We start from the raw sequence: 12,597 nt of genomic DNA on the forward strand, positions 1-12,597 counted from the left end.
TATGGGTTACACTGGTCGGGCCTTTCTGTGTGGCATTTACATCTACCCACCGTGTGTGTGCTTGGATTTCCTCCATTTACTCGTTTCCTCCCAAGGTCCAAAAACATACACGTGAGGTTAAATGTTGACCTTAAGGTGTATGTGTGTATGGTTGTCTGTCTCTGTGTGACTGCTCTGTGATTGACTGGTGGCCTGACCTGGATTTATCCTGCCCTCACCCATAGTTAGTTGGGATTAGTGTGCCCTTTGACCCTGGATTACGTAAGCAGAAAAGAAGATGAATGATGGAAATATAAAAATAATCTGTGAAAATGTTGATCTGCCACAATTTCATTACCATTCAGACTTCAAAATCCAACTGTTTTTAAATCTTAACATAATGGCTGATCCCTTCACCTTCTAGGGAAAAAAATTATATGTTGAAGGTTAAAAGCATCAGTATGTGTAATTATTTTCCACAAAAACCTCAAGAAACATCATGATTAAAAGAAATAGTCAAACTTTGACATTATTAAAGTAATCTCTATGTGGATCTTGACAGTAGTTTGCAAAATCCTTTGTAATTTGTAAAAATCTTCAAGAAATCTAATGGCATGAAAGCACAAACATTTAAAAACTGTGGCCAATAATTTATACCTTTCTACTCAATCTTTAGACATCCTGGTCCTTTAGCTGTGGCAGTCAAGACAATCTAACAAACCCGCAAAATCACAATCATTCTGTGACGCTATGTCAAAGACGATAACACACTTTGACCCAAAGACACCCAGAGACGGAGAGGTGGAAACCACAATAGCAGATTATCAACAAACTGTTAAAACTTCATCATCCATGTTCGTCACGTAACTACTCCTGCTTCATTTTACGATATTGCAATGTCAGACATCTTATTCTTTGAGATCAATGAAAAGTTATACAGATTTATGTTCACATAAGGTTATGATTTAATCAATTATCCTTATGCTGATTTCTCAACACAAGGGTCACCGGCTGAACGGCTAAATGCTTAAAAATTTAAAAAAAAAAAAAAAAAAGAGGAGCAGTGAGACAAGATGAAAGAGCTCACTTGTCACAAAATTTTATTCAAGTATGTTTTTGTCCAAAGTTCTTGAGTAAAGAGTTCCACCTATAGTTTATAAATATATATATAAAAAAACATATTTGAGACTGATTTCATTCATCAGAGTAAGCAGGCTTATGTTTTCATTTTGCAAAGCTCCCAATTTTCATGGCTTGGTTTACTTCTTTAATTATTTTACACGAGGTATAAAATGCAAGCTTACAGTACAAATTCACACAGGAAGAAAAACTTAAGAGAAAAGCTGAGAAAAGAATATGCTTCTCAGTAGGGAAATAAGAAAGCACTATTCCACGCAAGCAAAGACAAGTTCTGCATTATGAGATGCTGCGATTTCATTATCCTGGCAGTATTTACAATACAAAGAATGAATGTTTTGATAAATCTTTTTATCTTTTGTTGTCTTTTATATGCAGTCCTCTCTGTTGCTTGCCAGCTGAGACACTCTGGGTGGCTGTTGTTTCTTAATATCTGAAAAAGCAAAGCACAAATATGTCAAAACAGCGCGAAAAGCGGCTGGAGGCTGAATGGCATGAGTCACAACAGACGCCCCACTCACGTTGACATGTGACAACCGGAGACATAGGCGTAGCTGCCAGTGTAGCGAACGTCGCAGCGCACGATGTTGTTGGTGTAATCTGATTCCTCGATTTGATAGTAAGGATTCACGTTGATCTGCGTGGAAAAAAGAGCGCAAGAATTTGACTCTGAAGAAACATTGTTCTGTGCGTCAGGAGGGAGGGATCTGGGTTTTTTTTTTTTGGTTTTTTTTTCAGTCAAACCTTCAGGGTGTAATGTCCCGGCTTCACATCTGTGATGTCGATCCACTGGCAGTCGATGTCGGCATTGTAGGTGTCATAACATCCCGGACTCAGGCCCTGCACATTGAACGGCAACCAAATAAAACATGACACGAACAAACTCCTTACGGGACAGTTCAGGTTACTGAAGATGAAATAGCCAGAGCAGGTCAAAGAGGAACACTTGATGAAAAAGGAATTCAGTTGTGAAACAGTTCAGACAAGTGGGATCGTCTTCGAAGAGAAGCCGGAAACCATTAAATCACCATCACCACTGGCTCGTGCAGAAAGGAAATACTGAAGCTGTTCTGTCTGAAAATTCAAGGCGCCTCAGGAATAAGGGACCCGTTTGTCACGTTTGTCATCTAAACTCTGCTCAGGCATATAGAGGCTACATAACTCCTTTAGGAAATAATTAAAAGAATGTAGACGTTTGGGCCGTTATGCTTTATATATGCAGTGATGTATTTCCCGTAGTCAGATAATATTCCTGTGTTCTCCGTTAGATCTGCAGTTGCTTGGAGGAGTCAGAATTAGGCTGGCACTCAGTTGTTTTAGCTGGCAGGAGCTAACTGAGTGAAAGCTGACCACATGAAAGAAGCCAATGCAAGTTGTACTCAGAACAGAGACGTGTTGATACAGTCAGTCTGCAAGAAAACACCTGTGGCTCTAAAACACACAAAGTGATTTGCATATTTGATTTGGCACAACTTACAGCCGTAACCATCAATCTGTGTCTTTGGAAGCAGCAGCAGAAATAGAGAAGGCGCTGCTCCAGTCAGGATGTTTTTAGAAGAAAACCTCAGTTTTTAAATAATTCAGTTTAATGTATCATCGTGTAGAACAAAAGCATAATTTGAATTAAAAAAAACCAAAGTGCGTTCTAACCATCTGACTGGTTAAAGTAGCCACCTTTGGCAGATATGACAGCGGAACAGATTAGTGGCTTTCTTTCAACGATGGAAATCAAGTATTCTTCAGATAGTCCTTCCCAGTTCGGTTGCAGAAGTTCCAATAAACGCGTGGCGCCTGCCCAGTTCAGCCCAAACCAGCTTGATGGGATTTAAGTCTGGAGACTCTGCTGGCCACTCCATGTTTTCAAGTTATCATCCTGTTCTTTCAGCCTCGTGATCTAGAACGCACCAGAAAGATGCCACAGAATGCTAGAGTAGCTGTATTGGTTCAGGCTGCTTCTCACTCGCTATAAGTCTTTGACCTTGGATCCAGCAGGTCAGCAACAGACAGTCATGCTTCTTCACTCTTTGACAGGTGAAACAGTAAAACACTGTGGGACTGTCCTGTCTCATACCTGAAGCGCTCAGAGCTGCTGCAAGATGACCCAAAGATTTTAAATGCTGACTCATCAGTCCAAAATACCTTCTTCCAGTCTTCAGCAGTCCAATGAGTGTTTCACAGTCCGGATACACCTGCTTATCTTATTCTGATGCCTCAGCAACGGCTGTCTTGCTGCAACATGTACGGTGAAACTAGGAGTCGAAATCGTCTCTCACTCTCTCTCTCTCTCTCTCTCTCACTCTCTCTCTCTCTCTCTGTAATCATTAACATTTTGCCGTCAGTAATGAAAAGGGTCGATATATTTTCTGGGTGTCTCACCTTTCAGTAGAGCAGACAGTTTGTGAGAACATGCTTAAGAGTTCTGTGGAAAGCTGCAGGCTTCGGCCAACATTAGTCAGAAAAGAAACACTCTGGCAGGGAATATTTCAGACCTTTCAGCAAATTACCAGACCAGATAAGTCCCAAAGTCAAGTCATTTTATGAAGTTCCAGGTCTTGCAATATTTAAAGTCTTAGGCCTAAATGAAGGAGACAAGTTTTGGACATATTTCTGTTTGAGGAATTACTGTTAAAAAGGCATGAGGTTGTAATTTTTCTTTAAAGATATGTACTAGTTCAGGTTTGAAACAAAGATATTAGTATGATTTTTTTTAAATAATGAACTACTACTTAATGAAAGATAAACATGTGCAGTTGTCATTAATTATTGCAGAAGTCTGAAATTCAAATGATTCAAGGTCCATTATTATCTCATTGGAGGACAACTAATAAAATGTACTTATTAATTATGGACTGCGATTGCTAATATATACATTTTCAAAAGAACATAATCCGTTTCCTATTGCTTAGGAAACTGATATTTTATTTGTGGGAGGAATAGAAAAGTAACCAAACTGCATGAGCGTATATTTCTGACAGCACATCGTGGGCCAGAAGTCGAGGGCTTGGTGCTTAAGACTGCTGATTTATGAGTTATTATGCTATTTTCTGGTCTGGTTCAGTAGAGGTCAGACTGGAAAGTATGTGATTCCTGGACTGGAACGAGTTTGGCACCCCTGCTTGGCCTTAAACTTTATACCAAGGTATTTTGACCATCTAGTTTACAAGCTGTCAGGCCATCAGAAAAACAGTGAATATAATAAAAAAGAGAAATGTTAAAGGCAGCGATAACGACAGCAGGTATGTTTTTCACTTTGAGACCTGAGTGTGAGAGGTGCAGGCAAACCGCCGGTAATATCCGTAGTCACAGGACGTGTCCTCCAGGCAGAAGCTGGCCTTGTGGCCCTCTGCCACCGAGCGCTGAGTGGTGTGATCCAGCAGGTCGTAGTGGCTGAACTCGTCCATGCTGTGGAAATGCCTGTGGATCAGCAGGAAAGAGATCAACCACTGAGGAGACCGAGTGCCACACGACTGAGGCGCTGTTAGTTCTTGAATCATTCTCCCAGAACTGAATGAGCACTGAACGTATTTCAACTCAATGACTGCGCGTCGATGAGGCTAAAACACGACAGATGTTTCCTTTATTCTTCATGTACATGGTTCTGTGGACCTACAGCGACTCTGAATCTGGATAAACGCCACTATCTCAAGGAAAGAGTTTGTTTAATGAGTCAAATGCAGCCTGGATTTCAACATCAGTTGACTTTCAAAACACTGACAGAAATCCATACAGTCTGCATTAACAGTGTACTGGCTCTCTGCCAGATGTGCTACATTCAGGGAACTGCAGCAGACCTCTTGATTCAGAACATAACTGTGGAATGAGGTAGTTTCTTTGGAAATGGGGGAAAAAAAAGAAAAGCAACTGCCGAGCATTTTTCCATCAGTTCAAACACAGGACATACCAGCAGGTTTCCTTTAGGGCTCATTATGTGCATCATGCAGCCTAATTTGAACACGTACAGCTGTAAATGAACCGAAACTAAAGGTTATGTGAAGTTCAGCCTCTTTGTCTTTTGACAGGTTATACAAGTTTTACTGGCTTTACAAAAAGACTGTGGCATTAAAAATAAACCCATTTAAAAACCTTAAAATGCAAATAAAACTTGTGTTATGACATCCATGCTGGTATCCTGATCTCTGCAAGAAGCAGAAAAAGGCAAATGATTTTTTCTCATAATTCCACTCATAGGTGTGTTGATTGACTTTGACTGTGTCAGCACATCTTTTCACCAAGTTCACAAACAGCCTCGTCCGTCTCCAGTTCAAACTCAGAGAAGAAATGATTAATGGGCGCAAACGAAATGGAAAGCCTGCCTACATTCTGAGAACCGCTGGTTTAAAATAATTTAAAGTTGACTGTTAATTACACAAAGCCATGTGTCGCGTCTCCAAAGCAGTCAGCTGAAAATGTAGAGCAGACTTTGGGGAGGAGGATGAATATTTCTTATCAGTCTGTTCAAAGACGTTAAACAGATTCCCTCTCAAAAGTAAACACATGATCTGTAAAAAAAGGTGGAATAGAGAAGAGCTTAATGACAAATCCAGCTTTAGTGCAAAACCAAAAGAGTAAAAGTTAAAGGTTATGTATAAAAGTTTACTCGATGCATTCAAAATGAAAAAAACATGAGTCTTGCTTTGTGATGCTTATTGCTGCTAATAATACTTTATAAAGTGAAAAACATCAGGATTGCGTGTTCTCCTCCATCCCTGCAACCTAAAGTTGCCTGGAGGTGTGCGTACGTGCGTATATGCACGTGTGTGTGTGTGTGTGTGTGTGTGTGTGTGTGTGTGTGTGTGTGTGTGTGTGTGTGTGAGACAGTCTGTCCCTCTGACGGACCGGAGACCTGTCCAGGGTGTAACCTGTGGTTCAGGCTCGGTGAAACGGAGGCTCGTCGTCCCACGCTTTTAAAAAACCCCATGCTTAAAAGCGTGAGCTGACAGGCCGGAGACGTGTGTGACGGCGAGGCGGACGGCGCCGATCTGTGGTTAGACTCACTGGTGACAGCTGTGCCACTCCCAGGCGTAGCGCGGCCTGCTGGGGAGGAAGTCGGCGGTCCCCTGGTTCTTGACTTTCTGGGGGAACCTCAGCAGCATGCGCGTGTCGTAGTCTCTGACGGACGACCTGTAGGCCGAGCTGCGAGCGGGAGGACACGACAAGTGCATGAGCGTCCGCGGGAGAGAAGCAAAGAGGAGCCTTTCCTCCGCCTTCCTCCACCCCGCAGTGTCTTTTCTGGACACGATGACGTCGCTCAGATTGCTTTTCCTGCTTCATCTCCTCCAGACGGAGTGAGAGCAGCCTGCGAGTAAATGGCGGGTGGAAAAAGTCTTTAGGAGGCACGTGGTTGTTTGGGTTAGTTCTCGATAATGTGTTTACCATTCAGGCTTTCTCTCCCAGGGCAAACTATGATTAAGCTTTTACTGAAATCCGCCACCCCGCCCTCTGCTCCATCAGCGGCAGGATTTGGTTAATTTTACCTCATTTTATGCTTCCACCGGGCAGCACTCACCACAAACACTTGAGGTGGTTGTTATGGCTCAGAGCTCTGTGAATCACACTCAGACATGGCTGCAAACCAAACAGATATTTTTTCCTCCCGGATCAGTCCGGACGGTCGCCTACCTTGACAAGCAGTTCTCCTCAGCTGCACATCTCAAGTTGTACATTGGCACTCTCTGAGCGTAAGCTGAGGCTTGGATATAGTACGGGTCCGGCACAAGATCAGGGAGGCCTACAACACACAAAGCAGAAACCACATCAGAGCAGGGTGCAATAAACAAAGAGAAACAAAGACAGATGAAAGAAAACAGTAATCAGTGAGACACGATATTTGCGTTTTCCCCACTTCAACTGATGGCACACACAAACACACACACACACGGGAGACAAAGCTGACACACTCCACTGTAAAAACACATTTTGGGTTTCAGCTGCTTCAGCTCAACCAAGATCAACTGAAATCCTGAAAGTTTGTGGCTATTATAGAAGGCAAATTAATCATATTGCCACTATGTCACATTTTGTTGCTTTAATTTCTCTTCTTTTGTGATGTTATGATGCCACTGCTGCCATTTAAGCTGACACAGTTAGGAAAAGTTGACCCTATTCTTCATCAAACTCCATGTAGACCATCAGGATATAATGTCATATCTTTCACAATGCAAACTTTTAATTCTAAAAATCTTGAATAATCTGTGTGTTCAGATGACACTTTTCTTGGCTTGTCTATTTCAACTGTGATAAACAAACTGTTCAGTCCAGGCATGTCTGCTTCATCCCTGATGTGTGTGACCACAGAGTGGTGTGTTTAGTGTGCTTCTCTTACCGTACTGATGGTACCTCGTGCCATATCCGGGTCTCCCCCTCGGTCTCGGCCTCTCATAAACGTCATAGTGATTGTAATAAGGATTATCGTGGTCGATGGATTTGTAGGGGTCGTAGGGGTCGTCACCGACCATCATGTCCTCTCTCCGGGGCAGAGGCGGGCTCACGGTGACCTTTTCCTGGGTGTCATTGGCGCGTCGGCTCGTCGGCGTCTCCGTGCGCTCGTGGTGATGCTGGTGTCCCCTCAGGAGCCTCTGGAGCGGCTGTGGGATGCTCCGGGGTTGGGAGGCAGGCCGGGGAGGCTGCTGCTGCTGCTGCTGCTGCTGCTCCACCGGCTGGCTCCGGGCGTCCTGATTCCTCCCCGCCGCGTCCCGGATGATGGTGAGCGGTCGTGGCTGCACTTGCTCCTGCGGCGCGCCTCTGCGCCGCGCGGGCTGATACTCCGAGCCGTGGCTCAAAATGCTAAAAACATTCCCGTTGTGTGACCACTGGAGCGTCTGCCGGAGAGCCGCTCTTCGTTCATTCCCTTGCTGCGTGGCGGGATTTGTCTGACATTGGGCAACTTGCAGGGTAACAAACGCGCACACACAGATGCACGCGTACGCGTAACGCGGCGCGCCAAATACGCGCAGCCCCATCGTGAACTCAGGCCGACTGTGACAAAGTGAGTATGAGAACGACCCAGGCAGCTTCCTTTACCTTAGATATCCTTCATGTCTGTTTAAAGGATATCCCGTGAGCACTGAAGAAACACTAAGTTTCTGCGCGTCCTCGTTCACTCATATCGCTGTGCAGCAGCAGCAGCCCGCAGATGCGCTCTGTGAGAAGATGATGATGATGGTGAGGAGGAGGAGGAGGAGAAGGAGGAGGAGGAGTTCAGCATTCGGAGTGTCTGATTCCGTTACACAAGTCTTCTTGCTCATATAACCGCTGGATAGGAGATCGTGCTCCGCCAAATGTGTTTGATAACTTCTGGAGGTGGCTCTTTTACAGCACGTCAACAAGTCGTGAGACCTATTTCCTTTATTATAAACAACAGATGGATATTTAAATTTGGAACCTCGGAGATTTGCAAACTTCATGTGAAAGCAAATTAATTTTCATCCTAACGCCTGAACAATGTAACAAATGTCTTAAAAACTCCCTAAAGTGTTGTCCTTTTTTTCTTCTCTTGACTTCAACTAAAAGTCATGATCTATGGATTTTCTCTTGACTGCTGGATGAACTCCCAACCAACATACAACACTTACTGCCAAAAAATCTCCTACACTTATCCACTTTTTCAGAGGAGGATCCCAGGAACCTATGAAACTACTGTGATGCCCGTCCATCTCACAGTGAATTCTCAGGTCATCATGAGTCTTTGCCAAGTGAGAAACAACCCAGAGTTATAGTGACACATATCTGCCTGCTGGGGACAGACTCCTGACCCAAAGCTCTGGTCCAGATCGGTCCAAGTATTTTCCCGGTCGCCACCACACATATAATATATAGGTTGGCCAACTTAATCCAAGGTTTTCATTTTCTTCACTCAAGCAAACCGGGGAATTCTTTGTAGCATCTACAGAATCGACCACAGAATGGCTGCTAAACCATAAAACAACAGCCTGTGAAAAGTTTACAGTCTCTCAAGTCACAAAAGTTTTATGAGAACTGTTGACTTGAAAGCAAGATTATTTTAAAGTCATTTATAAAGGAGAGGTGGTTATTGTCTCAACTCCCATCAACATATAATGCAGTGATTTTTTTTTAGCTCTCATTACTGGTCTGTGAATGAATTTGTATCGAGAAAGGATATAAATAAATGTTTCACTTGCAAAATTGTGCAATTGTGGCACAAGAGTATCTTTAACTGTGCATAGAAGTATAGGCAAATTAAAAATCTCATTCAATGCCAAGATGGAGGACATAAACAAGGACACTGAAGCCGAAACAAAGGAAATATTTATTGAATGGTGTGATCCAATAAATACAAAGTTCAAAAACTAATATGAAGGATTAACAAAAAAGGGATCACAGTTGTGGAAAGACGAGCGAATGGACAAGTGCATGAGAAAACATTACACTTGATCAGACACAGGTGTAAAGAATCAAAGCGAACTGTGATGTGAGACACGACCGGATTCAGAGCATGACTTGGAAACTGAAAGCAGACAGAATTAATATGACTGCAGTGGAGACGTGACAGACCTGACGCCTGCGAAGAAACATTTACAGCTGAAACAAACATGATTCAATACTCAATAGCACGGCTCTGACGAATAACAGGAACTAGAACAGCCATGAAGAACGAACAAAACCAGATGAAGGATGAAGGTCTGCTTGAGAGTAACATGACCAGACAGTGAATTTTAGTAAAACAGGAAAACATGAATGTCTGATTACTTCATGGTTACCGGTAAAACACATGGGAAACAAACGATGTAGACATAAAACAGGGGAAAAAAAACAACAACAAAAAACACAAAACTGCACATCGAAGTGTTGCAAGGAGTCCTTAGCGTTTCATCCAGGTACGCTGCGACGGTAACAACCCAGGTTATGTTCAGGAGCTCAACAGGCATAAAAGAAAGCCGACTTTACAATCAGCTGTTTTGGAGGAATGCCCTCTCCTTTTTGTTTTTCTACTTGTAGAAATAGTGCTTGAGAGTGCAAAAATAAAGAGAATATACCTAGATTCCAATAACAGACAGGCTGTTGGAAATCCAAACTGGTGATTTTTTTCATTACTACAATCATAATAAATTGTTAATATAACCTTTCATTATCTAGAAACTGCTGAATAAATAAAACACAAGACTGCTGTTACTCTTAAAACCGCTGTTTCAACTGTATGAAAATGAAGCCTGGAGCAAGCAGACTGCTGAATATACAGAATGAATGCATGTCAACATTACTGGACACATATCTCCCTCCCAGTTTTACTGTAACAACTACTGTAACAAATGGGATGAGGATTCAGAAAGCTGTGAAAATCACCTCTGTCTCAACAGGAGCAGAGAAAAGACTTGGCAAAAAAAAAAGTACAAGACTCCTAAAATACTTTCTGAGTCTGAAAACGCTTCTATCTGATGATAGAACAAAGTGATTTAATCGTGCTGTGAATTTCTCGAGAGTCTGCTGTATTGTTTTTGGACGACGAGAGGCAGACGTCATCTTACAGTCATGTGAGGGTACATTTCAGCTTGAATAAACCGCCAGGACCAATCGGGTGGGAGCTGGAGTTAAAGGAAACTATATCCTCCCTGTAGAGTCATATGAAGTAGAAGAAGAAAAAAAATATGACTCTAGACGGAGAAGCCAAAAACTCCAGACATTGCATTCATGAAAAAGAAACACTGGTTCTTGATTATCAGCTGCAAAGAATAAAAAAAGAACAAAAGGTCAAGAAATGTATTTTTGATTCTTACAAACCTTTTTCCAAATTTCGTAACATCAGGAATGAAAGCCACGGTTGCTCAGCAAATGTATCTCTGTCTCTTCAGAGATGTCGTCTGGCCAAAGTAATGAATGTTTTTTATTTTAAAAGATAAAACTGCTAAAGAAGCACCTCGTTCAGCTGTGATATGATTGTGATTTTGTTTGAAGCATAACTTATGTCCACCCCTGTCCTTCCACATACCGACAGCTCCTCCGGAGAGTTGAAACTATGTGCACTCCTGGGCTGTCTCCTTTCTCTTCCCCTCCACACCAGCCGGACTGTCAGAACCAGCTGTACCCGCTCACTGATTTATTTTGCTGCTATAACTGATTGAACTTTCTCTCTCTGCAGCAGCCGCCGCCTGGCTCTGCAGCCAGGGCAGCACAGCGTTCCCTCACGCAGCTCTGAGACATCTGCAAGGAATTAGCCCAGTTCTTTTGTCCACGTTGCTGGAATTCACCCCGCTTTCTGATTTTTTTTTTTTTTTTGGGCACACGACTGAGAAAAAGAATTCTGAATAAATCCCCATTTGATATTCAGAAGAAGGAGGGAAAGCGGCAACAAGTTCTTCTCCAGCAGACGAAAGAAGAAAGGAGCTAAATTTACCATCATATTTACTCTGATGGACATTTTCATGTATATATTTAAGTACTTACAGGTCCAAATGTCTAGATTTAAGAAAGAATGATCTATATTCTTTTAATCATTCATTCATCATGAAATGGGGCCACACACAACCCTGAGAACATCTGCGGTGAGGCCGACATTCCTGATCTAGTCTGAAGACTTTACTCCACTTTCTTCAGACTCTCACTGTGTATCTCAGCATTTCCTTCTCCAGTGGATTCTCCCTCCCTCCTCCCTCATTGCAGCCTCTTCAAATAACGTTCAGCTCAGCGTAAACCTCCACGACAGAGACAGACGTTTCAAATATTTTCTCGTCTTTCGTAAATACTGGGTTTCCAGTATTTGAGGGCTTGTACCACAGACACACAAACACACACAGACATGCTTCCATCTTGTCGGGGGACATTACCTTCATTACTCTAAACTCAGCCGTGACTTCTGCTTCATTCTTACCTTCATTTTTTTTCAAACTTTAAATTGTTGAGCTTTGCGGACTTGATTAATGTCCACATATTTCAGTCTGGTCCCCATAATGTGTGTGTAACTGACAGGTTTTGGTACACACACATACACACACACAGTGTGGTGGCCTACGTGGCAATCCCCACATCCACTGCAGTGTGTGCAGCCACGAGGAGGAGCACTTTATCAAGACACGGCCCAGAGGCACCGTGTGTGCAGTGACTCACACAGATTTGAGACATTTTCACTCCAGTGTCTCCTCTTATTCCAGAGACGGCGTTACAGCACCAACAGATGTTTTGACTAATAACTCCACAAGCCTTTATCTGAGGAATGCCTGTATCTAATGAAATCATGTCTGTCAGTCTCAACCTTCTGACTGAAACTATCTTATGAACTTTTTTCAAAAATGATATGAATTGCATTTAGTGACATTCTTCTACAGATTTACATGTTTTTACTTGTACTTTGCATTTAGTTTGAGCTGCCAGGTGCCTGTCAGTCCATATTTCATTCTTTCTGCCTCCTTGTTGTTGGTCTCCGCCTCCTCCTGTGGAAAACAGTTAGGTTCTCCCGTGTGTTCTCCAGCTGATCACTCACTGTGTCTGATGTTTGATGTCGAGCAGGTGGTTCACGGGTGGAGTTTACAG

The 12,597-nt window shown here is 42.8% G+C and overlaps 1 protein-coding gene across 1 annotated transcript; it reads right to left on the reverse strand.

Moving 5' to 3' along the window:
• Window positions 1-1,034: 1,034 nt before the first annotated feature.
• On the reverse strand, window positions 1,035-8,226 carry loxa (lysyl oxidase a). Its single transcript, XM_030084387.1, has 7 exons — window positions 7,439-8,226; window positions 6,736-6,844; window positions 6,112-6,249; window positions 4,374-4,530; window positions 1,861-1,956; window positions 1,638-1,753; window positions 1,035-1,549 (listed from the first exon to the last, which is right to left on the reverse strand). Exons 1-7 carry the CDS (start codon window positions 8,073-8,075, stop codon window positions 1,543-1,545), a joined length of 1,260 nt encoding a protein of 419 aa, XP_029940247.1. The 5' UTR covers window positions 8,076-8,226; the 3' UTR covers window positions 1,035-1,542.
• Between the last annotated feature and the right edge of the window lie 4,371 nt (window positions 8,227-12,597).

The sequence above is a fragment of the Salarias fasciatus genome (assembly GCF_902148845.1).
Source record: "Salarias fasciatus chromosome 7 unlocalized genomic scaffold, fSalaFa1.1 super_scaffold_4, whole genome shotgun sequence".
Classification (NCBI taxonomy): domain Eukaryota; kingdom Metazoa; phylum Chordata; class Actinopteri; order Blenniiformes; family Blenniidae; genus Salarias; species Salarias fasciatus.

Coding starts and splice junctions, on each gene's coding strand:
- loxa (XM_030084387.1), bottom strand. CDS start 8,075: ATGGGGCTGCGCGTATTTGGCGCGCCGCGTTACGCGTACGCGTGCATC. Junction 6,250..6,735: donor GAGGAGAACTGCTTGTCAAG/GTAGGCGACCGT, acceptor TCCCGCTCGCAG/CTCGGCCTACAGGTCGTCCG. Junction 1,754..1,860: donor CGGGACATTACACCCTGAAG/GTTTGACTGAAA, acceptor TTTTCCACGCAG/ATCAACGTGAATCCTTACTA.